This window comes from Artemia sp. Qi Xiang Cuo, chromosome 1, assembly GCF_049724085.1.
Source record: "Artemia sp. Qi Xiang Cuo chromosome 1, ASM4972408v1, whole genome shotgun sequence".
Classification (NCBI taxonomy): Eukaryota; Metazoa; Arthropoda; class Branchiopoda; order Anostraca; family Artemiidae; genus Artemia; species Artemia sp. Qi Xiang Cuo.
Genome location: NC_142794.1, coordinates 66,806,456 through 66,832,998, shown reverse-complemented (window position 1 = coordinate 66,832,998; position 26,543 = coordinate 66,806,456). Strand labels below are relative to the sequence as shown.

General features: G+C 34.9%; 2 protein-coding genes across 3 annotated transcripts in view; one reads left to right on the top strand and one right to left on the bottom strand.

Annotated features, from left to right (window-relative positions):
• Positions 1 to 20,539, top strand: part of LOC148956620 (uncharacterized) — a 60,813-nt gene extending 40,274 nt beyond the window's left edge. The window contains exons 3-7 of the mRNA XM_089095941.1: positions 5,139 to 5,268; positions 10,679 to 10,822; positions 12,432 to 12,575; positions 18,000 to 18,180; positions 20,349 to 20,539. Coding sequence (XP_088952067.1) covers positions 5,139 to 5,268; positions 10,679 to 10,822; positions 12,432 to 12,575; positions 18,000 to 18,180; positions 20,349 to 20,466 — 717 coding nt within the window. The 3' untranslated portion in view covers positions 20,467 to 20,539. The remainder of the gene's footprint in view (positions 1 to 5,138; positions 5,269 to 10,678; positions 10,823 to 12,431; positions 12,576 to 17,999; positions 18,181 to 20,348) is intronic.
• A 4,582-nt stretch (positions 20,540 to 25,121) lies between these two features.
• The window catches only part of PIG-G (phosphatidylinositol glycan anchor biosynthesis class G), a 62,592-nt gene continuing 61,170 nt past the window's right edge, over positions 25,122 to 26,543 (bottom strand). Inside the window, exon 11 of one of the 2 annotated variants that reach the window (XM_089086121.1) lies at positions 25,122 to 25,724. In XM_089086121.1, coding sequence (XP_088942247.1) covers positions 25,490 to 25,724 — 235 coding nt within the window. In that variant the 3' untranslated portion in view covers positions 25,122 to 25,489. The remainder of the gene's footprint in view (positions 25,725 to 26,543) is intronic. The other variant, XM_089086125.1, reaches the window with a different exon arrangement.

Genomic DNA, 26,543 nt, shown 5'->3' with positions numbered 1-26,543 from the left:
TTTTTAAATAATGCTGGAAAATCTGACACCCCCTCCAAAGCAAGACCCTTTCCCACATAAAAACTTTATTCTAGGAAATATTCTCCCAAATAATCCCCGACCCATCCGCCTCCCTACTACCAGAAAAATTATATATTTGAATTCAGCATTGAAATCTGATTCTTTTCATGTATCTATTGGTATCAAAAACCTGTTTTCTAGAATTTCGGTTACCATTGAGCCGGGCCGCTCCTTACTTACAGTTCGTTACCACGTACTGTTTGATGTCCAGAAAATCTGAACAATTTTTGGCAGCGTTGCGGTAGAACCTTACATTAATTAAATAAAAAAAGCAAGTTTTCTTAACTGAAAGTAAGGAACGAGGTTAAAACTTAAAACGATGAGAAATTATTCCGTATATGAAAGGGGCTGTCCCCTCCTCAATGCCTCGCTCTTTACGCTAAAGTTTTTTATTGTTTAAAAAAAATAAGAGTTGTGAGAAAGTCAAACTTTAACGTAAAGAGCGAGGCGTTGAGGAGGGGACAGCCCATTTCGTATACGGAATAATTTCTGTTCGTTTTAAGTTTTAACGTCGTTCCTTACTTTCAGTTAAGAAAACTTGTTTTTTTTATTTAATTTTTGAACGTTTGTGAATTAATGCAGGTTCTGATTTTGGCTCACCGTACATGAATAATTAAAGCAAAATTTGCATATTAATTTTACTTTTATTTGGTTAAATGGCCTTCTCGAAACTTGTTTAATTTTATTTACGAACGTTTTTATTAGTAATAAATATACGTAACTTACGAATTAACTTATGTAACGAACTTCTATATTCATATATTTTTCAAACATGTATTAGGGAGCTTGCCCCCAAGTCAATACCTCGCTCTTTAAGCTAAAGTTCGAATTTTGTTCCAATTCTTTAAAAATGACCCCTTAATCACAAAGGCAGTTATTTAGAATAAATAGCTCTTATGAAAGTACTAAAAAATCTTTGGCTTAAAGAGCGAGGTATTGACTAGGGGGTGAACCCAATAATACACGTAATATTTTCTGTTCGTTTTAAGTTTTGATGTTACTCCTTATTTTCAGTTGGAAAACTGTTTTTTTTTATCTTTTTTTTAAATAATGCTGGGAAATAATACTTCCTAATAACCAATACTATATGTTAACATTGGGTAAAGTTCATAACTTTCAGCCCTCCCCCCGGGGACTTTATGGGATTAAGTCATCCTAAAGGACATAGTTATCATATTTTCAACCATGCTGAACAAAATGGCTATCTTAAAATTTTGATCAGGTGACTTTGGGAAAAAAATGAGGTGGGAGGGGGCCTAGTTGCCCTCCATTTTTTTGGTCATTAAAAAGGGCACTAGAACTTTTAATTTCGTTCCAATGAGTCCTCCCACGATATTCTAGGACCACTGGGTCGATACGGTCACCCCCGGGGAAAAAAAAACAACAAAAACAACAAATAAACACGCATCCGTGATCTTTCTTCTGGCATAAATTACAAAATTCCACATTTTTGTAGATAGGAGCTTGAAACCTCTACAGTAAGGTTCTTTGATACGCTGAATCTGATGATGTGATTTTCATTAAAATTCTATAACTTCTAGGGGGTCTTTCCCCCTTTTTTCGAAAATAAGCCTAATTTTCTCAGACGCGTAACTTTTGATGGGTAGGACTGAACTTGATGAAAGTTATATTTTTGAATTCAGCATTGAAATCTGACTCTTTTGATGTATCTATTGGTATCAAAAACCCGTTTTCTAGAGTTTCGGTTACCATTGAGCCGGGTCGCTCCTTACTTCTATATTCATATATTTTTAAAACATGTATTAGGGGGCTCGCCCCCAAGTCAATACCTCGCTCATTAAGCTAAAGTTCGAATTTTGTTACAATTGAAATATGAAATCTGACTCTTTTGATGTATCTATTGGTATCAAAAACCCGTTTTCTAGAGTTTCGGTTACCATTGAGCCGGGTCGCTCCTTACTTCTATATTCATATATTTTTAAAACATGTATTAGGGGGCTCGCCCCCTAGTCAATACCTCGCTCTTTAAGCTAAAGTTCGAATTTTTTTCCAATTCTTTAAAAATGACCCCTTAATCACAAAGGCAGTTATTTAGAATAAATAGCTGTTATGAAAGTAATAAAAAATCTTTGGCTTAAAGAGCGAGGTATTGACTAGGGGGTGAACCCAATCATACACGTAATATTTTCTGTTCGTTTTAATTTTTGATGTTACTCTTTATTTTCAGTTGGAAAACTGGTTTTTTATATTTAATTTCTGATCTTTTTTTTTAAATAATGCTGGGAAACCCGCCGCCCCCTTCATAGCAATGTCCCTTCCCCCATGAAAACTTCCTTCATGGAAAGATCTACCCACATAACCCCCGACCCCCCCACACCCCTACTACCACAAAAAAATCCCCCCTGAAAAAGTCTGTATACTTCCTAATAACCAATACTATATGTTAACATTGGGTAAAGTTCATAACTTTCAGCCCTCCCCCCGGGGACTGTGGGATTAAGTCATCCTAAAGGACATAGTTACCATATTTTCAACCATGCTGGACAAAATGGCTATCTCAAAATTTTGATCAGGTGACTTTGGGAAAAAAAGAGCATGGGAGGGGGCCTAGATGCCCTCCATTTTTTTGGTCATTAAAAAAAGCACTAGAACTTTTAATATCCATTCCAATGAGTCCTCCCACGATATTCTAGGACTACCGGGTCGATACGATCACCCCTGGGAAAAAAAACAACAAATAAACACACATCCGTGATCTTTCTTCTGGCAAAAAATGCAAAATTCCATATTTTTGTAGATAGGAGCTTGAAACCTCTACTATAGGGTTCTCTGATACGCTGAATATGATGGTGTGATTTTTATTAAGGTTCTATAACTTTTAGGGAGTCTTTCCCTCTTTTTTCGAAAATCAGCCAAATTTTCTCAGGCGCCTAACTTTTGATGGGTAGGACTAAACTTGATGAAAGTTATATATTTGAATTCAGCATTGAAATTTGATTCTTTTGATGTATCTATTGGTATCAAAAACCCGTTTTCTAGAGTTTCGGTTACCATTGAGCCGGGTCGCTCCTTACTTACATTTCATTATCACGACCTGTTTGATAACAGCTTGCCAGAGATGCATTGGATGGGGAAAATTGACACCTACAGTTTGAAAATTACATTCCCCTTTGTATCTTTGTTGAAAAAAAAAAACGAAATCTAGAAGAAATTACACAAAAGTTTTTTGGTTTGTTAATCAGGGTATGGGGGGGTTTACATTTCCGGAAGGGGGGGAGTACTGAATATTTTTTAATGTCTAAAATCCCCTTCACCAAGCGAAGCTTGGTCTCCTTGTGCTGCATGTTTAAACTGATAACAATAGATAAGGAGTATGGTTTGGTACTGCTTATAAGCATAATATTTCTAAATTGTGAGAAAATGCACATATTATTCGAATCATTTTATCCTACTTATAGCAGACATTTTGTACAGCATGCTGATGCAGAGATAAATGTCATACGAGTAGCGCTGGCGTCACATGAAATGCAACTAATAACTGTAATAATCGTCAGTACATTCATGTCAATTCTTTTTTTGGAGCTGGTTAAAAGAAATAGTTAGAAAAGCGAAAATGACAAGAAATCAGCATCGTATTGTACATAGAGGCAGTTCTATATGTATGAGTTAGTCTGTGATTCCGAAACGCAAGGAATAGAACGTTGTCAGTGCTTATTAGGCATTTCAATTACAAATAAGAGAATTTGGAGCTATATTGGAGTTTTGATTTAAATATTGGAAGTCAAAGATTAAAATTAAATGATTCCTGTTTCTGATCCCCCCCCTCCTCTACTTACTTTTATGACTAAACTACAGCCGATTTGGCTTATCTAGCTACGGTAAGAATATTATTGTAAAAAACACAAAGTTTTATTTTCTTTTTTGATTATTTCTTTTACATGTTTTTCAATAAAAAAATTTCTTGTTTTTCAGTGATTCCATTTCTGTCCTATTTGCAGATGTAGAGGATGTATTCATCAGGGCTGTCACGTAAGGGTGGAGAGGGAACCTCCCCCCAGTATTTTTGGGCACTCGATAAAAAATTAAGTTGGTAAAATCGTGGGGCGAAGTGCCACGATTTTACCGACGCCGACAAAATTTTTGGTTCGGTTAAATAAAGACCACGAAAATGCTGACATGTTATCTACAGAAATCTCGAACTTGGTCGGTAAACGCAGCTGTTCTACCGACTACTGCCGCGATTTTACAGTTACTGCCACTGTTTTCCATTTGGTTAAGTAAAGAGTATGAAAATAGTGACATTACATATACCGAAACCTCAGTTTTGGTCGGTAAATGCAGCGGTTTTACAAACTCGTGCAGTGATTTTACATCTTGTATTTAAAATTGATATTATGCTAATTATTGAATAAAAAAAGTCAATAAAAATGACCAGCCAGTCGGTAATATCTGTCCCCCCCCCAAAAAAAAGTTTTGCTAGTAACGACCCTGGTACTCATTTCTATTTTGAAAGTTTAAAAAAAAATCTTATCTTAAACTGATAGATTTTAGGAAGTAAAAGACCCTTAACAGTCAGGGGTTAAAATTTTACCTAAGCAGTGTCGAAACCGGAGGTATAGTACATTTTCGCAATTGTGCCATTTACTAAGCTCACCTATTTATTTGATAATAAGGTTTCAAAGGCGTTATATTTGTATAAATATTAATGTAGAACATATTAGGAAGTGTAATGGACCCCTATTTTTGCGTTTCTTATATATATATATTTTAAAAATGAGAATGGATTAATAAAAAAAATTATCTGCTTAAAGTAAAGAACGAAATTGAAACTTACAACAAATAACAGTTTTAAAGTTACTTAATAATTTTTCTATAAAGTTATTGGGGGGCATCTGCCCCCTCCCCAAACGACGCCACTGGGTACAAAGGTTTTGAAAAAATGGTTTTATTACCTGAAAAACAAATATTTGCAGAATGTGACAAAATATGCACTTAATTTGATTGCTAGTCTTGCAATGGGAAGGGAGCGGGTCACTTACGGTGGCTTATTCTACCAAAACTGTTATAACTTTCTAAAATTGCTGACTTACTGTAATCTAGTTTCTTCTCTGCTTCAGAAAGATGGCATGACATATTTTGATTTTGAAAAACCAGATATACTCTGTGTTCAAGAGATCAAAATTTCCCAGAGCAAGCTTGAACAATCTATAACTGACGTGCCTGGATATACCTCTTATTGGTGTTTAGGTAAGTACTTCGATTCCATTACGAGCAATTTTTAAGGGTTATTATTGCATTTTGTTGTTGTACATTATATAATGGCTAGTACTCCAAAATCAAAATTTTTATATACACTTATGAACAAGATAAGCCAAATATTTACAACATTCATATTATAAATAGATTCATCTAATATCTAATTACTCTTCTAGGCTGCCCAAGAGCCTGACTTCTGATTATTTAAAGGGGCTAACTTTATCCACATCCAAAATGACATGCATTACTTGCCATTTATTTTTTAATTCAGTTCATTTTCACTTATGAAGATATCAACTAATAATAGAGTCGCCCGTCTATGTACATCATAATCTGATAAATGTCAATCCTGCGTTCTCCTCCAACCGTGAAAGTAAAAATTAACATACAGTCGTAATAATAATAATAATACTTGAATAATACAAACAAAAGATAAAACTTGATGAAATGAAGATAATAAAACAGATAAAGTGTTATTTGCCAGAAATCATTTTACCCTTTTTGCTTATGACGGGCATTCAATATATGACTCAAATATGGAGTTTTCCATCTTTTTTTCAATCCTTTCTCTTCCAAAGATTCCGTAAAGGAGTTTCTTCTCTGAAGGTAATGGTAAAATGTGCAAAAATCCTCACGAAGAGGTCAAAATTGCACCTCTTTTAGTTGCAGAATTTCGTCCCCAGAGATACTGAATATCTTTCCCTAAATTTTTGGTTGTGTGCATGTATTCAATTGCTACAAAATTTGTCCAAAAGTCAGTGCGTACTCTGTGAAAGCGATAGCAGAGCCGCGTTTTCAGGCTCAGTGGGTTCGAACACGGGTTGTTCTCGTCTAGTTTCAAGTTTCTAGTTTTTCGTCTAGTTTCATCTAGTTTCAGCGGGTTCAAAGTTTCAACCCCGTGTTTTCCTCGAGAACCCGCTTTGTGAAAACGCTTGATGCAATGGAACCCGCTGAAACTAGACGAAAAACTAGAAACTTGAAACTAGACGAGAACAACCCATGTTCGAACCCGCTGAGCCTGAAAACGCGGCTCAGTAAATACTGTTGGAGAAATAGGCATTGGTGTTGGGGGGCGATCAATTGAAATCAAAAAGCCATACTCGCAAAAAGCCAAGCTGCAATACTCGGACTTAATAAAATGAATAGATAAGAACCGGAACGTGACTTCTAGATTTACGACTGTTGTTAATGGATTAGTATTTGGAACGACGGATATTTTTTTTTCTTTTAAGTTACATTAGCAGCAATTTTATAATAAACCGTTCATTTTTCAATTATTTGGTAGCGCGAAACAGGGAATGTAAAGTTCTTCAAAAGGTTACTTCCAAAGTTCGGTTTTTGCTTTCATAGTATATAAAATGTATAAAGTATCAAGAACACAATTTTACAATAAAATTGTAGTTAAAAATCTTGGTACTTGTCTAGAATCCAGTAGTCACGCGAGAAGTGCCCTCCTCAATGCCTCGCTCTTTACGCTAAAGTTTTTATTGTTTAAAAAAAAGAGTTGTGAGAAAGTCAAACTTTAGCGTAAAGAGCGAGGCGTTGAGGAGGGCACAGCCCCTTTCATATACAGAATAATTTCTGTTCGTTTTAAGATTTAATGTCGCTCCTTACTTTCAGTTTAAAGATTTTTTTTTATTTAAAGGCTGCGAAAGCGGGGGTTTGGGGGCGGCAGGCCCCCAACTGTGCCTCCTAATCCCTCTACGTTTTAAGGTTCGACCTTGTAACTCAGCCTCTTTAACTCTTTAGAAAACGTAGTTTTCTAAAACTACGCCGCCTCCCAAACCCCCCGCTCTTGAACATTCTTGTGTTAAGGCTTTTAATTCCTGAATACTCAAATCACGTCGTACAGGGTGCCTCCTAATCCCTGTACGTTTTAAGGTTCGAACTTGTGACTCAGCCTCTTTAACAGCCCCCCAACTGTGCCTCTTAATCCCTGTACGTTTTAAGGGTCGACCTTGTAACTCAGCCTCTTTAACTCTTTAGAAAACGTAATTTTTTTCAAATAATTTAAAAAAGAAACTGAGTTTATTTTTTAAAGTTTAAATTCAGTATATAAGAAATTTGCTCTGACGGTGAATCGAACCCGGGTTTTCCGCCTGACAGTATGGAGTATCAATCGCTGAACTAAAGAGACTCAATTGCAATTGTTTTTTAGTAAATGGACTCTATTTTCGACGCAAGCAAATTCCCACAAAACTTGATATTTGGTTTTTGGAAAACAGGGAAGGAGTGATCAGATTGAGCTGAAATTTCGAGGATAAGCTCCCAGGCCCCAGGAAAGCTTATCCTCTAAATTTCAGCCCGATCAGACAACGTTAAAGGGGGGTTATGGTGGGAAAAATTAACATGGGCTATTATAGGAAAACTAGGTTTTTCGTAAATGTAAATTCGGGGGATAATTTTTTCGGTCTGAAAATATCAAAAGGCCCTAACAGGTCGAATTCTGCTTCGAATGAGTCCTCACTCACCCGGATCAGTTGCCAACTGTGGCCTGTAGGCGTGGATAAGAAAAAAAAACAGAAATGAATTTTAAGTGGCTATATTTGGTTTTTAGAAAACAGGGAAGAAGTGATCGGATTGAGCTGAAATTTCGAGGATAAGCTTCCGGGCCCGAGTAAAGCTTAACTTCTAAATTTCAACCCGATCGGACAACGTTAAAGGGGGGCTGTGGTCGGAGGGTCGAAACTTCCGGCCCACTTTTACCCATGAAGATAAAGTCGGAGGGGGTGAAATTTTGCACGTTTCTTAGTTTGAGCTTGGGCTACAAAATGCAATTACCGTTGTCTCTCTGTGACCGCTAGGACCGGAAATTGCTTAACATTGTGGTGGGTCGCCTCTTTATAGAGGCACAAGTGTGCCTCCTTGATACTTTAGTTTATCTGCTGATGACGATCACTGATGTATGTGGTCGAAATATCCAGAACTTTTGTATGTGCTTTTCAGTGTCTAATAAAAGGAACTGTTTGAACTTTGATTTGTTATTTATGTAAAACGTTTCAATGTATTTAAGCATAACTACAATTTATTTGAGCATGAGAGAACCCTCTTGTTGAGGTTACGATAGCTTCAACAACATAGAAGATAACAAGTGTCACAAAATTTACATTCGGATGAACAACTGTACCCACCTCGAACACCTTAAATTCAGTATTAAAAAAAATATTAGGGACAAATTTAATAAAACAACTTTCCGTCGAAATTTTTTTCTAAATGAGACAACATTTTACTCCATAAGCAGAAAAGCTGGAAAAGGGGGTGCTACCCATCAATTTAGAATTATTGATATATACAGTTTAACACTTGTCCTCACTTGTCCAGTTGTCTTGTCCCAGTTAACACTTGTCTCACTTGTCTTAACACTTGTGCCTCACTTGTCCAGCGTTTGTTTTCTTTATGTTTGTTGTTTTTTTCTTTAACCAGGTTTTTTTTTCTTTCTCTCTTTTGTTATGATGATAAAATTTTTTTTTTTTTTTTTTTTTTTTTTTTTTTTACCCAATTTTACGAGCTTTGCTCTCTGTTGGGGGTATATGTTTTTTGTTATGTTGATTTATTTAAATAAACAGTAAACAGTAAACAACATCAAGAAATCGGAGGTTTATGAGACTGGTAGCCCACATTATATTTTGGTAAGTCCTGGGCATGATTTGAAAAACGATCAGAAATTAAATCGGAAAAATTTATATGAGGAGGAGGGCTGCCTCCTCCTCAACTCCTTGCTCTCTAGGCTAAAGTGTGCCTTTTTTTAATACTTTAAGAACAAGTGCTGAACCACAAGGGATGTTGGAGTGGAATAAGAAACTTTTCAAAGCACTAAAAACTTTTAACGTAACGAAAGAGGGGTTGAGGGGGGGGGGTGGCACTCCTCACAAGCGGAGTTATTTTTATTTGTTTTATCGTATTAAATCAGGACTTATGCAGGGTCGCGTTCTATCCTCATTTATATGGATCATTCTGATGGATTTTGTCCTAAGGAGCACAGCAGAGCAATGGTTTTGCGAGTTCAGAGGGCAAGAATAGGTTTCGAATTTACAAGAAGACTAAGTTGCTAAGACTAAGAATACGTGAAGGCTAAGAGGTGATGTCAGGTAACGGGAAGATCGATCAAGTGGACAGCTTCACTTAGCTAGGTAGCATTATTAGTAAAGACGGTGAATGCAGTGAAGATATAAAAAGTAGACTCGCCAAGGCCCTGGGTGTTTTTTCACAACTGAAAAACGTTTTGAAGAATAGGAAGATAAGTCTGCGAACCAAGATTAGCAAATTGGGAGCTACAGTGATGAAAGTGGTCAAGTAGCGTTCTGAAGTGTGGGCACTCCGACGGAAGAGGAGTTGCTGAATGTTTTCCAGATATTTTGCCTACGGATTGTTTGGGTATCCAACGCACTGACCGTATCTCAAATAGTAATCTGTACGAAAAATGTGTTTCAATCCCGCTTTCATTTACTATCTATAATGAGAAAAAGGATTAGATGGCTAGGACATGCTCTGCGGATGAAGTATGTATAACCGATTGCCTAAGATTGTCCTTTTTAGCCAACCATCTTGGGCTAAATGAAAAGCGGGCCGCCCTCGGATTGGGTGGGAGGATGTGGTAAAGAATGATTTTATTTACGTGGAACTTCTTGGGAGGGTGTAAAGAGGGAGGCTTTGAATAAACTTGGATGGAGGAAGAGCGTGGGTAGCTGTGTTAACCTCAGGCGGCTTGGTGCTGCGGTGAGTTGTAAGTAGTAACAGCAACAGTATATGGTAATAAAAATAGTGCTTTTTGATGCAGTTACAGAATAGAGAAGATTGGGAAACGTAAATCACTGAATTATCAGAGCTTACGCTATAGCGTTGCCTGTGATTAGAGAGCCTCAAACCTTCAATATATTATTAACGTTTTTGACCCAGTGCCAATTCATATAAAACAGTTGGCTTCGTTTTCAGAATCTACAAATATATGGAAATACCACAACCCAATTTATTTGAAACAGTTTTTGAAAAAAAGTGTTTCATAAACTGCAAATCATTCGTAATTTTTGCTCGTTTTAAGTTTCAACTTTGCTCCTTGCTTTCATGAGAAAAACTTTGTTTTTTCAGAATAAATTTTTGCGTTTCTAGGTTTAAAAAATACAGACTGTAAAACTTATAAAAAGTTATTTTTTCGCTTCAGGCAAATAAACTATTTGCTGAAATACTGAATTAAATATAGGTTTAGCTTAAGTTGAATTTCCTTTCTTCTGAGATCGTAGCAACGTGTAACTGTTAAGAAAGTGCCTCAATAAGATATGGAAAGTGATTGTATTAGATAAAATTTCCTCCAAAAGCATAACCTCTGGTCTAGGATTAGTTATTTGTCCGTTTCGAACTAGTAAAATGGTATATATTATGATTTACACTCTTAATTTTATCGAAGGTGGCACTGATGGTTATGCTGGCGTGGGAATTTATTCAAAAATAAAGCCAATCTCTATAAAGAACGGCATTGGTGATGGAACTCACGATAAAGAAGGAAGAGTCATTACAGCGGAATTTGAGAACTTTTTCCTTGTCAACGCTTGTAAGTCGAATTCATTTTGATTTCACATCCAAAAATCATTTTAGTTGGCAATCAGAATGCAAAAAAATAATGGAAAGATAAAAGGTAGTCGCATCTAAACCTCATGTCTATTACACAAAGTGCCAAAAAGAGCAAGCTCCTCTGTATTACAGAACTGTGCAGCCCAATCAAACTGCCATAATATAGTAAATATTAATTCAGGATGAAAGAAGAGACGTAAAAGCAGAGTAAAAGAAAAATTAGAAGAATACTTCTAAAGTCACGACCAAACTAATCAATAACATACCAATTTAGATAGCGGATAAAATAATTAGAAAACATCAAAACTATCGTAAATCTCGATTGGAATGAATCATCTATTTTGTGAAAGACGTTACGAGCAAAATTTTCCTGGTAGTAAGAGACATCATTTCGAATTAGTTTGTAGTATATTTGGAGGTACAAGCGATTTTCTTTACACATTTTCGTTGTACTTTTTGGAAAATCCCGTTTTAAATTTTCGTCCTTCATACTCATAAGATATTTTATACATATTTTGTAAATGCTCAAGAGTTTATCTAGAACATTAACTTTCAGTGCGTTTGAGCATCCCTTATCTGTTTAGCACTAACTTACGCGGATGTAATCTGTGAAAAAATAGCTTCAAATACTTATCCAGGAGCTTGTCAACTCAAACCCTAAGGAAAACTAGGCGAGTAACAACATTAATCACGCGCACTCAACTGAAACACAGCCTATTTACAAATCCCAAATCCCAGGATATGTCACATTTAACAGCTACTGTCCTTTTTTGTTCTCTGTGTATAGATTCATATGTTTTTCAGTGTTTGAAAAGATTGAAGTTTTTGTTTAAATATGAAATCCCTTATCCTACAGTTTCCGGAGCTAGCAGGTGTAACTTATGCGATCCGTAATCCAGATCGTTTCAAGTAGTGTTCGTCCTAACCGTTGACGTTATTTACGTCTCATGAAATGCTAAGGATAAATAATCAGGCTTGTCGAATAAGTAGTATTGAAATGGTGGAACTTGTTTGGTAAGACTGAAAAAGCTGCTGGTTGCTATAAAACTAATTCAGCCTGCTGAATTGACCATGCCCACTAAGCCAATCAAGCTTAGTACCTGCAGATAAGCTCTGATACGAACAAGTATTTTTTTTTTCTATTAAACTTTTTCCTTTGTAAATTTGAGTCTCGACCTAAAGTTAGCTGTGAAGAAGGAGGGACTGTTTAAGGGGCCACGAGCCCACTATCATCTATTTTAATGAGAAATCAATGCAAATGCAAACTTTCAGGTCTATCGCTCTACGGTAAATAGGTCTAATATACATTGCAAGATTTGGTTCTTAAACCCCTCATTTCTCTGGTATACATAGACAATTTTAAATAAAGGTTTAAATTAAGTTTCGTTCTGCATTTATCGATGGATATTATTTGAAATACGACCAGATTTTACAGGAAATTATATGATAGTGATGGATAATTTTCATAGAAGAAGTAGCTAGGGATGGTGTTTCTAGTTTGATTTTAACAAAGAACTTTGATTAGGATAAACTCTATAAACTAAAATTATATATAATGAGCATCGAAATGGAACATATTTCTTTTTCAGACGTACCAAATGCTGGAAGAGGTCTTGTGAGGCTGAAGGAAAGAACAGAATGGGATCAACTATTTCGGGAATACCTAAAGAGACTGGATCAGAAAAAACCAGTTGTTCTTTGTGGAGATTTAAACGTATCTCATAAGGAAATTGGTAGGTTTAGCTTTTATAGCAGTTTTGCATTCTTTAGTAAAAATTGGAGATATAGTCCCAGATTATTTGGTAAATATTGTGAAAATCAAAGATTATAACAACTTAACAACAATATTGGCGTGTCCCAAACGAATGGGTGTATTTTGCATTTTCTATAGTTTTACAGAAGAAGAGATAAGGTTAAAGACTTTTACAAGAGTTGTTTTGCCCGAAGACTACTTGAGGTTTCATTAGAAACCTGTTGCGCATGTTGTCTTTAAACATTTCTGGATACGGCATCTGGCATACGGAGGAAGTGCAGAGGCTGGAAGATTTTATTATAATTGCTAATGTGCAATTATAATATCTGCTAAAGTGCAGAGGCTGGAAGATTTTATTTGCTTAAAATAAATGCCATGAGGTCTTACAAATGATAAAAATGGAACCAAGCCCAAAATAAGAATTCCCGCGTCTGTAGAAATACCTAAATAAAAATCAAGAAGTCCCAAGATGTATACTATGTTTCGGAATAGCTATTATTTCGCTAATAATTGCTTATTCCGTTCATTGCGTAGTTTTTCTACTCAGGTGCCTAGACGTTTCTTCGGCGGCTAACCAGTTGATCAATCAGAAAGCTATGCAATAACAATCCAAAATTAACTCAAGTCTCAACCTTTTAAAATAGTCATGAAGGGATCAAAATTAAACTCACCGTTTTCTGACTAAAAGTTGATTTTAACTGTCTTTTATTCAAAATAAACGAGTTGTTCCGAAGTCATGACCTATCAAAGATCTTTTTTTTGTCGCAGAAAATGTTAGCATGCCAGTTTAAAAAAAAAAAATTATCAAGCCGTTTCTCACCGTTTTCTGACTGTTAAGTTCATTTCGATGGTCGTTTATACAAAATAATCAACTTTTTTCAAATTTTTCATTTATCTAAGATGGTTTTTTTTTCAGCGCAAAAAATGTATTAAGGTCAGTTTTCAGAAAAAATTATCAACCCGTGTTGAGAAAATGTATACATACACAGTTATTGCTGGTTGAAAGATATAAGATATAGTATCTTATATCTTTTAACCAGGATCTTATATCTTTCAACAGGTTTTTTTTATATTTGATTATCTAGTGACGCATTAGCAAAATCATTGCATTATTCTTTAGTTTTAAGTCATGAGATGTCAAGTCAGCAATTTTAATTGAGTTAAGAAATTCTTGTGTGAATTCAATTCCTTCCTTCTGTTAATTCATCAAAGAATCATCCATTTTATAGGACTTGTTTTTTTCCTGGAACTCGTTGTTATTCTCTCTGTTGCTTCTCTTCTAACCAAAGATTTCTTCGTCGATTATTTTCATTTGGGGTTCGTTGTGATGCTTGTTGTCGCATGTTTTCTAGCCACAGATCTCCTTGTGCTTCATTTTCATGCATCATTACCTGAGATATTTTTCCTTGCCTTTTGCCTTAGCTGTTCGAATTCATTCAAAACCATGTATAATTTTGCATGACGTCATAGATACCAAAAAATTCTTTCCCACCTTTTCCTCAGTCGTCACATTTTTGCTTTAATTGCGCTGGTATATAATTTAGTAAGAACCAGAAATTTTCGAATGCCTATGTCCTCTGAAATATTTAAATTACGCATTAGCATAATCATTGTTTTGTTCTTTAGTTTCAAGTCACAGGGTGGCAAATCAGTAATTCCAGTTGAACTAAAATTCTGACATGAATTCACTTCCTTCTTCCTGTTTATCCTTTACAGATGCTGAAATAAAACGTTTTTTATTTTATTGTTATTTCTGAAATATCTAAATTACGCAATGACACAATTATCGTGTTATTCTTTGATTTTAAGTTGCATTTTCGTGTGCAATTTAATGCGATTTTTTGTTCCTTGCCTTTTTCTTTACTTATTTGAGTCATTTGTTATCTTGTGTAATTTTCCACATGTCATAGATACTAAAAATCCATTTATCTTTCCTGTTTATCCTTCGAAGACTCACATATGCCAAACTAATACGTTCCTTTATTCCTTGTAATTTTGCTTTCTCTTCTAACCTTAAATTTCGTTCTGCAATATTTTCGTTTACAATTCAATCTGATATTTGCTGTTGCTTGTTTCATACCTTTTACTTAAGCTATTCAGAGCAGTTTGTCTTCTTGTGTAATTTTACATGCGTCATAGATAGTCAAAACGATATGATCACTGCTGGGGGGGGGGGACGTCATTTTTGCTCCTGAAATGTATATAAATATGACGCCACTCACATTATTTGTTTTTTTTTTCAAAATTAAGTCTTTAAACGACTCTTCTCAAACTCGTGACCGATCTAGATCGTTTTTTTAGGCCAGAAAATCTCGGGGTGCCAGTTTTCAAGAAAAACATGGAGCCGTTTTCGAGAAAAATATTTATATTTATCTCGAATATATACTATACAATACTATACATATATATAGATATACATGCATGGACAGTTACTCGTTTAAAGAGAGTAGATTCGGTATTGTCGCGATATATTTTATGCTTCGGTGGTAAAGGACGAGTAAAATAAGTGATTTTTTCGCTGTTCAAGAATAGCTTCGTTTCATTTTTCTCTTTTTTTCCTGTTTTTATCAGAGACCTGGCTCTGTATTTTCTTGAATATTGGATTGGCCTTGGAAAAAAATTTGATTGGAAGCAAAGATATAGTAGGCACAGTCATAAATTCTACGGGAACCTTTTATTGATATTTTTGAAACCCGGAATTACACGCTCTCTTTACCCTTCAATTTTTCTGAAATGTTTGGTTTTGTAGATTTATAGTGTTCTTTCGGCCCCCTCCCATCCCAAAAATAGCCGGATGCTGAATTAGGGCTTCTAATTTAGAGCGAATCATGTCTACCATGTGAGCCAAACCATCTTCTATGAAAGTGTTCATTATTCATTCACGGACAATAAGCAAAAGCCGCAGGCATGAGAAGAGTTTGGCAATATCAAATGCACACACTGAATTCTAAACAAAGTTTAATTTTACATGTCTCCTTCTCATGTTCACTTTGGTAAAAAAAAAATTCAAAATAAATTGATTAATTGTATGTTTTTTTTAAAATGGGAAGCTATTATGCAATCTTCTTGGAGATAAATAAAAGGGGTTATTGTTCCTGTCATTTTTCTTCTTTTTTTATAATCAGCGATGTTGGGGTAGCTTTTGCTGTGCCCAGTCAATTTATCTAGATTGATTTGGTAAAAGAGAGTGAGACGCAAATTGAGGAATATTTTATTGGTGGAGAAATAGATTGAGAATAATCTGCCTCCTCTTCAACTTTTCAAAACATTAGACTAAAAACATTTTGGCCCTCTTGATTAATCTAAAAAGATTATTCATTCTCCGCACAATTTATTATATATGGTATCAGAAGATCGAGCTTCGCTCGGTGAAGCAAATTTTAGACATACAAACGGTGGCCGACATATTCCCCATTTTAAAACTAAACCCATCTACCAATCCACTGCAATACTTCTTGCTTAAATGTTCAAATTCTCGATTTGATCTACGAATCTATTATATGCTATCATGATGTATTAATTTTAAAGAAATATTTTGATTTGATGTTTGTATAGAATTATGTAAACAGCTTGATTCTTCAATTGTCTACTGAAGATAAATTGACGGTTTTGCACGCATTTTCTACGTGGCAGAATGGGTTTATGTCCATAAAAATTTACTGGACTTGGTGATCTTTTTGGACTGAAACATATTTGGGCCAAGATTTCCAACGCAATCTGTATGGTCCCTGACAATAAACATAGCTTTTAAAAACCCAGTACTTTTTCCCAATCGTATTTGCTTCTTTAGTAACTCGTCAGCTTTAGTGCTTCCCCTTCAAATAGTGTTTATTACTCTCATTGTTGTGCTTAATCGGTGACGTAAATTCACGGAAATGTATTGGGGATTTGGGGCGGTGGGTGGCGTTAAAATGTATTTTTCAAAATCTAGCCTGAATTGTTTTATATTTCTGCAATGAAAATAGCAAAAAGGGCCATTTTTCACTGGCATATTAAAAAAAGAGGGTTTTTAAAAATCTATGGAAGGGAGAGGAGCAAAAAATCTTGCGGGGGAGAGGGGGGAAAACCCCTGTAGTGAGGTGTTGCTCACTCCTTGACAAAGATTTAAACTTTATTTTTTTGGGGTTTAGGTGGACTAAAAGGTAGCTAGGTACTAAAAGGTAGCTAAGTTAAGTTATGTATTTAATATATGCTATGCTTTACCACACTAGTTAATCATTTGCACACTAGTTAATCAAGACTTGTTAGTACGAAATTTTTCATATCATGTTAAATGGATATAAAAATATCGAATATGCCAAATAAGGAGGATTTATGGGACTTTTTTCTTTTTTTTACACCAAAGATGTTGACGATTAATAATAGTTAGTAAAGTTATTTGATAAAGTTATTTTTATCAATTGCCAAAAACCCTTTTTGTCAGTTACGATAGACTTGAGTTCCAATGCCTGCTAACCAGAGAAAGCAAACAATAGAAATATGTAAATATCTAATATATACACTGTACCTTTCAAGTGCGTCACTAACCAAGAAGTACTAAAATTAGATTTTGATCCTTCTTGTGAATTTTTTCGCATGTGTAGAGAATTTCGTGGCTTTTTTTTTGTAAGGAACTTTCCAAGGCAATAGAGCTCTATTTTCAAAGAGTAGATGATCGGGAAGATAATATTCCCCTTAAACAAAATTTTCCACTGAGCGGAAACAAAAAAAAGACTTAATACTTGCCCGACATTTTTTCTATACTTGACAGACATTTGCCTCATTTATAGACATTTATACCCGACATTTCATACTTGACAGACATTTTTTCAGTACAGTTCAGTTTCAAAATAAAGGTTTTTTTTTTTTTTTAAGTGAAAATACAAAAAAGCCCCTGCTCAACGAAAATATAAAAAATTTATTTTCAAACCTTATGAGGGGGGTGCACTTATTTCCCCCTCTAGAATATGAAACAACCCTTTTTTGGTATTTACATTAAAAAGTGTTTGTTTTTTTGCGTTTTCATGGAAAAAGAAATAAAAAAATGGCTCCACCTTGATTTGAAAAACATATTTTTGCCTTCCCCTCCCACATTTCACTGAATTGACGCCACTGTTTGTTGAAAATAAAATTCAACTGACAAAGCAAATTTCGACTCCTTTCAAAATCTAGCTTTAGGCTATGTTCTAAAATATATTGCACGTTACTCTAGTCAGTCGACAGTGCCAACAAAAATTGCGTTCTTCAAATAATATTTGATCGGCAACAGTTCTATACAACCATGGATCAGCGTCACAATCATCGACACAATACTGATTTTAGTTTTTATTTGTCTCTCTTTTAAGTTTAGACATTTACAGTGTTACTATTTCTTCTTTTTTCAATTGCTTCCACTGTATGTTCCTATTTAAATGATATATTTCAGATCTTACCAACCCCAAAACCAACAAAAACAACGCTGGTTTTACACAAATAGAGAGGGATGGTTTTAGCACCCTTCTTTCTGAAGGTTTTGTTGACACATATCGTCAGTTATACCCAGATAAAACTGGAGTTTACACTTTTTGGACATATATGATGAATGCTAGAAAGAAAAATGTCGGATGGTATGATAATGTTTTGTCTTTTTCTTTTTTTCCAATCCTTAGTGGACAGCACACGAATGATGTTAAAATTTAAACGAGGCATTTCGTTTTTTTTCATGTTTTTTTTTTAATATAAACATACTCAAGAGTCAGTTGAACCTATTTGCACAAAAAAAAAAAAAAAAAAAAATTGATTTGAGCCCAGTTTGTAAATCCGATTTTTTCATTAATTGTTTTCCGGTGCTGGTTCTCTTACAGAAATCAGAATCCAAAACATGATCACTGGACCCAACAGCTGGGTGCATACCAACGTTGCCAATGCTATGAAATAAACCGTACCAGTTTTCCGACTAAATTGTACCTCGAGAGATTATTTTGTACCATCTGATCAGCTGGTTAAAATTTGCTGCAACAAGAAGATAAACTTAAACAGATGCCCGAGTCAGAAAAGAGCAATTAAAATCAAATATTTCTGAAAACTTTATATTTCAACCTAAAATTTCTACAAAGTAGTCATTCCAATGTAGTTGAATCAAGTTCTAACATCGGGCGTTTTATTTAAAATCTTCGATTTTTCAAGATATCACTCCTCACCTATTCAATATAGTCAACATCTTATTAGAATGATCAGAACTTCCTGCTGCAGAAAGCTTTGGTTAGTTAACTTTATTCTTTAAAAATCCAGTTAATCTGGAATCGTGATGAAGGAGATAGAATGGTGGCAACTTAATAAAACAGGTTTTTAATATGTCTACATGCATTGAAGGGTTACAAATTAGTTACAAAATCTAGGACTTTGGGGGGAAAAACAGAATCCGGGGTACAACCTCGTGCATGGTGTATTAATTTGCTGTGAGTCAACTCGGAGAGGAAGGAAGGAGGAGTCCCAAGATTGGTCCGGAAGACCCACCCTCCCTTTATTGGTAAAATTGTGGTTTGAAATGCTAGTTATTACGTTAGGAAAACAATCTTACGATTTTCTATGTTTTTAGATGTTCAATATATACCTTGAAGTTTCAGGATTAAAGCTATACAATATAACTAGTGATGCTATCTCGCGTATGACACTGATAATTTTAGAGACACATTTTGAGATGTCAAACGCCCTGACTTCGTTGAATTTGGGTATGTAACTCTTGTTGTGTGGATAATTTTGTGAATTCAGTTAGCATGATATAAGATACGAAGTAGTTGGAAGACACTTTTTTTTGCTTGAAAAAAATATGCAACAGGAGCTTTTACAGTTACCAAATAAGCACATCGTTATGGAGAGCTATTTTTTGGGAGGGAGGGGGGTAGTTTAATATTTCTCAAGTGTAACTGAACCAAGAATGTATGCGATTTTTCATAGAATTAGTATTTGAAGGATTTAATCTGAATAATTTGGATAATAAATATATCAACGAATAGCTTAGATTTTAGATTCTTAGATTTTTAGAAGAGGTAATAAACAAGATTGTCGAATAAATAAGAGGAAATTAGATTTTAGCAGGGGTGTGCGCAGATTTTTCGCGAAGTTCTAGTATTCATTAGTATTTAAATGAGAATCGGAATTGAAAGAAAGACAAAATTAAACTCGAAACAAAATTTTAAATAAATAAGAGGTAATTAGATAGTAGCAAGGGTGTGCGCAGATTTTTCGCGCTTGTTGCTTGGAGTCATTTTCGGATAGTATTTAAATAAAAATAAGGCATAAAAGAAAGGTAAAATTAGGCTCGAACTAAAATATTAAATGAATTTGAGGTGGTATGATTGTTGTAAGGGTGTGCGCAGATCTTTCGCACATGTTGCTAGGGCTCGTTTCCGTTATTATTTAAATAAAAATTGGACTCGAAAGAAAGGTTAAATTAGGCTTGAAAGAAAATATTAAATAAATAAGAGGTGATTCGATTGTAGGAGCAGTGTGTGTAGATGTTCAGCGCTTGCTGCTAGTAGACGTTTTGACTATTATTTAAATAGATTTCCGAGTTGAAAGATAAAATTAGGCTCATAAAAAGTAGAATAAATAAAAGGTGATTCAGTTGTAGCAGAAGTGGGCGCAGATTTTATCCGGGGAAGGTCATACGATGTTTGTCTCAGTCGCCTTGTGGCTATGACAAAATTCTGGTAGAACTAGAGTATCTTTTTGTCACTATCTTTGAAATCGTCTTGATATGCTTCGTCTGTATTTTAATTTCCTTTTTTTTTAGGAGACTAGATTACTTTGTAATTTCTGAGAGATTCCTTCCTGCCCTCTGCGATCACGTTGTGAGAAGTGAAGTCTATGGTAGCGATCATTGCCCTATTGTTTTATTGCTCCATATATAATTCGTGTTTTCATTTTATACCACTAATTTTTATGTGTTAATATGATTCAATAAATGTCAATTTTTGTGACAACAACATATTTAAGTCTTTTTCTTTCGCTGTCTCTGTTTTGTTTTCATAAACCACTATATTTTGGTACTGCATAATGTATATTTTGCTTCTGTTAATTAAGCACATAGTTTGTGGCAGCAGTCGTACCAATTGGAATCAAAACTCTATAAAAAAAAAATTCAGAAGGATATGAATTATTAAAGCATTTTTTTAAATGTTGATTATAAATATGTAAAGTTCATTAAGTTTACAGTTACGCGTGAGAAGTTACGAGCCTTGGAATATTTATCAAATTTTAAAAAGGGCGAAAACATCCCAAAAACTTAAGATATCTTGATGGACATTAGACCATCAATTTCAACATATCAAAAAACACTTGCAAAAATTTCAAGTCAATATCTACAAAAAATGCAAAATTTGGTAATTTTTCCGAGGAGAATGGTCAGGGATGCATGTTTTTGTTGTTTTTTCCTCTGGGTGATCGTGTTGAATTTGTGGTTCAAGAACATTGGGTGAGGGATCATTCAAACGAGAGTTAAAATTTCCATTGTTCTTTTATGTAGCAAAATAGATTGTGCCACAGAAAGCGGAGTTTTCAGCCCCTACGGGACCAAAACGATATTTTTTGTCCAAAGAGGACAAATGCTATCGAGCAATAATTTTGAGATAACCAATCGATTTACTATTGATGAAAAAGAATAGATTGAGCTCCCCAGTTTCAGAGATCATAATGCTGCTTGATGTCGCATTCCTTTCTAAAGATGTACATAATACTTGGAAATTAAACGGTTAAGTTGAGCAATTATTTTAAAGCTTCATTCAACCTTAACCTAATCAATTCATTTGAGGCTGCATAAAAGGATGTAGGGTGATGAATGCTTACACATAAGGTATATATTTTTATGGACACATTGTCTAATTTTCAGTGAGCATTCAGATAACTATAAATGGGGAGGGGGGCGTGAACTTATCCGAGTAGAAATTAATTATTCCAAGGATTTTTTCGGACTAAGGCTTTTATTTGGTCGCTGCGGGGTGACAGCTCCCCTCTGATTGCAGAAACATGTATAATGTATACTCATGCGCTTTACCTACACAAAAGGAGGGTAGGAAGGGTGAGGATCAAGGGGGCCCCCAGGAAACTTCCCAGAGGGGAAGTGCTTGCAGTTTTATTTTTACTAAAATTTAAATGGGAATATTTCTCACTTTCCTATTTTTATACATTTTTAATGATTTTTTTTGTTTCCGGGGAGGGGGCATTGCCCCTTAACAGATTTAATCTCTAACCTTTCCTTGATTAGGGAGGAGGATTGATATAGGATAAAGTGTGCAGCCTGGGTGCCGAGGATGTTAAACCGCCCTTCTTTTTGCGGAGAGGATAGTCTATCTTACAAGACTAAGTTTATTTTTCGAAATGCAAGTACACTGAATAAGTTCTATTTATCGGAACATCAAACAGTTCGGGGTAATTGCAAGTAAGGAGTGACGCGGTTCAATAGTAACCGAAACTAAAAAATGGAATTTTGACATCAATATATATATATATATATATATATATATATATATATATATATATATATATATATATATATATATATATATATATAATATATAAGATTCGGCTTAGTATGCTGATTACAAATATATAAGATTTATTAGGCTTCATGTTACCCATTAAAGGCTACAAGCCTGAGAACATTTTCTGGATTTTAAAAAAAGGGAAGAAACACCCCCAAACATTCAAAGAATTTGGATGAAAATCAAACCATACGATTCAGCGTATTAGAGAGCCCTGCTGTAGAGATTCCAAGTTCTTATCTGAAAAAAAGGAAATATTGTATTTTTTGTCTCACAGATGCGTGTTTATTTATTTTTTTGTTAGTTTTTTTCTCTCAGGGGTGATCATATCGAACCAATAGTTCCAGAATATCGCAAAAGAGCTCATTCGAATGGAAATTAAAAGTTCTAGTGTCATTTGAATGTGACCAAAGGAATTGGAGGGCACTTAGTCCCCCTCTCATGCCCTTTTTAAAATTTTGAGATAGCTATTTTGTTAAGTATAGTTGAAAGGTATAATAACTATGGGCTTGGAGATGACATGACCCCCCAGAACCACCGGAGGAAGGGCCGCAAGTTATAAAATTTGTCCATTATCTACATATAGTATTTATTATAGAGAACTATACCGACATTTTTCAGGGGAGGGGGGGGGGGATTTCTGGGAATGGATTTTCTATGGGAGTAGTTCCCATTGGGATGGAAGTTTCCGGAGTGAACTATCCAGAAAAAATTTTACACGAGGGGAATTTTCTTGTTGGCGACCCCATTTTACATGCGGAGATGCTTTGGAAGAATTGTCCGGGGAATTTTCAGCGGAGTTGGGATTCTCCGGGGATTTTTACGTGGCGCGGGAATTTATCACGGGAGATAATCTCCCTGGGAAAATTATCACTAGGATAAAATCTCAAGGGGAAAATTTTCTGCGGGAGAAAAATTCCATTGAGGCGGAGGGGGGGGGGTTCCGGAAAATATTCTCCACACAGGGAGGATTCCCCCATGACCTTAAAAAGGATTAGAAATTAAATTAAAAAAAAACGAGTTTTTTTTCCACTGAAAGTAAGGAGAAAAGTTTAAACTTAAAACGAACAGAAATTATACCATATATGATGTGGGCTGCCTCCTCCTCAATATCGCTCTTTACGCTATAATTCGACCTTTTGTTTTAGTTCTTTAAGAACGATTTCTTAAACACGAGGGCCATTTAATTAGTCAAAAAAAAAATTCAAGTTCTTAAAAACTTTAGCGTGAAGATAGCGGTATTGAGGAGAGGGGGCCTACCTCATATACCGAATAATTTATGTTCTTTTTAAGTTTCAATGTTGGTCCTTAATTTCAGTAGAAAAACCTTGTTTTGCTTTTTATTTAATTGTTCTGTAAAGTTTTATTTAATTGTTCTTTTATGAAATTGTTCTGGAAAAATTTGGTTTGGAGACAAACAGAAATCTAAAAAAACAAGTTTTTTTTAAAGGAAAGAGTGACATCGAATAGGAATTATGCCATATATCAGAGAGGTCTTCCCCTTCTTCAGGGCCCTATTCTTCACGCTAAAGTTTGACTTTTTGTCCCCGGTGCTTTAGGAATGAATGTCCAAACACAAGGATGACTGGAATAGGCTAAGGGTATTTTTCATCCAGCCTCAGGAAGAGGAGAGCTTATTGATTTAAATTTGCTTAAGCAATATAATTTCCCGTTCAAACTTTGTAAGGTGAAATTGGTAATTAAAACATTTTATTTTTAATAAATATTTTATTTTAACCTATTAACTTCATTTGCTGCACTCGTTAATGCTTTCAGCTCAGCACTTAAAAACATAAGCGCAAAGTATGGTAAGCGCAAAGTTGAGAAGCAGGCAGCCAACCCCCCCCCCTCAAATAATTTCTGTTTGTTTCAAGCTTTAATGTCACCATTTGCTTTCATTTGAAAAAAAGGCTGGATTTTTTATTTGATTTTCTGAAAGTAATGGAAAGTTGGAAGTACCTATTAGAAATATATCTGGCATATGGCAAGGACAAGCATCTGTTAGAAAAGAATATGGTAAGGAATAGTAACAAAATAAATCATTTTCACAGCCACAGTTTTTTATGTTGCTTCTCTTAACATGTAAAATACGATTCATTTGTTCCCTGCTTCACTGTTTTTTCAACTAATAGGCACAATCAATTTAAATACAACATTATAAAAATTAGGCAATTTAAAAGGGAGAAAACGCATAATTCTTTGTCTATCGATTTTTTGTAAAAAAGGATATTAAAGAAGATCAGTAAGAAAAGAAAGGATTTCTAACCGAGTTTAATTTCAATCATAAAGTCAGACATGTGTGCAGGAAATCATTTTGGGGCAAGGGAGCCCCTTCCTTCTATGGTTCAGTCAAATCAAGAAATTTTTAGTGTCTGGGGATGGAGAAGGGCATTGGCCCGAAAGCTCCAGACCAACAAATTATGAACAAGAAACTATACATCCGGATTCGAAATCGTTAAACACGCAAAGCAATCCAAAGAACATATTTTTTTGTTTGTGACCAGTGTAGTTTGAAATCTTTCATCGAAACAGCTCTAGGGATAATGGTTGTTTTTAGATAGAATTTTCGATTGGGGGGGGGGGTCAGCTCTTTGGTTGAAGACGTTTACATACTATGCACGATTTTAAACTCACCTAAACAACTGACAGGTTAGAGGAAAACCAAGCATGGATTTGAAATCGGTTGACAAATTTTCACTCAAGACTAGTTGAATATACTTGCTGACATGAATTCTCTCCCCCCGGAGTGCCACTTCGGCAGGACGGGGGGGGGGTAATTTCCTCATCCACGACTCGCTAGTTTTGGAAAATACTTTTTTGTTTTGTTTTCATTTTATTAAATCAAACAAAAAAAAAACAAAAAAACAAATGGCTTCGTCTGTAAAGTACCCTGTTTTTTAAATATCCTTTTGTGTATCTTCAGAAAAAAAAAATGTCTTCCCCTCCCCTACATTTTGTTAATTCACACTCATGATCTCGACGTTGCAAGAGGCGTTAGATTTCTTGCCTAGATGGCGGGAATAAGATAATGATTATCTAATATGTCAATGCACGGTTCTTGTATGCGTAAAATATACCCGATGCCCTTAATGTTTGGCATAATAACTAATCGAAATCACTCCAACAACCTGACAAGGTTTATAAAGATCTGATTTATTTAATAAGAAGGATGACTAACAGAAGAGTGATTTCTTGTATTCATTTCTTGTATGAACTTTCATCACCTTTTCTTTCTGGAATTCCGACTATGAAATTGAAAGAAGAATCACATTTTCACGTTATTCACTCGTTTACGCTCTATTATCTTTCAAAGGCTTCCTGTCCCATTTTTCATTGGGTCCTCTTGACTGAAAGTCCTTCAGTTTGGACAGTTTTGAAAAAGTTTATTACAATTTCATTTGCCCAACTGGACATATTTACACAAATTAAATACAAAGTAATATATACCTCTTTTCAATACCGAAATAAAAGTAATCAAAAACATTAATAACGTGAAGGTCACTTCGTATACCAACTTTGGAGCGAATACAGACCATATGAAAATGTGATTTATTAAAATGATTACTGTGACAAAATAGAGGCATAAAGGAAACGACCGCAGTAAACACAAATACCAAAATCGACTAGACCTGAAAAAGAAAAAAACTTTAATAGAATCTGTTTCGAAAACAAGGCATCGAAATGGTAAAGGCAACAAAATATTGTAATAAATTGCTAAAAATAAGAACTAATTTATTTTTTAAGCTGTGCACAGCCATTTTCATGACTATTTGATAATAATTTTGTTCTCTAATAACTTATACGCTAATCTTTGAATATTGATTTTTCATCCTTCAGTTTTATTGCTTCTTTTATGTTTCTCTGCTAATACTTTTTTTTCAATTGTACCTGGAATTTTATCATTTTTTAAATGTCCCAAGATTGGTATGAAGAAGGTATAGAAACGAAGGACGTGCTTTCTTTTACGGGTGGCGGCTGATTAGCTTTGACGCGTTTTCTTTAACGTAATCTGTTGGTTAATCATGAGTTGGCTATCTTTTATTAACTTGACTAAACTTTCAGTGCAAACTTACAACCGTTACATACTATACAATTTGGAGTTCAGAATATAAATTCTAGGATCACGCTATCTTTCCATCATTTGACATAGACGTAGAATTGTGTTTAGTAAAAGCAATTGGGGGGAAAAAAGGAAGTTCTTTACATATCTAAAATAAAGGTGATGAACTTGCTTTCTCTTTTCACAATTAAGAAAAGACCTAACAGGAGCGACGGCAAGTAAGTGAGGAACTGTTAGGTTATTATATAACTGAGAACGGTGAACTCTACTCAGATACGAAACGTTTGAAGCCAGGGAGGCATACGCAGTCCGAATCTTACTAGCATAATTTTACAGGGAGTGCGGGACGGAGGGAGGTCCGAATGTTAGACGGACCTGGAATTGAGAC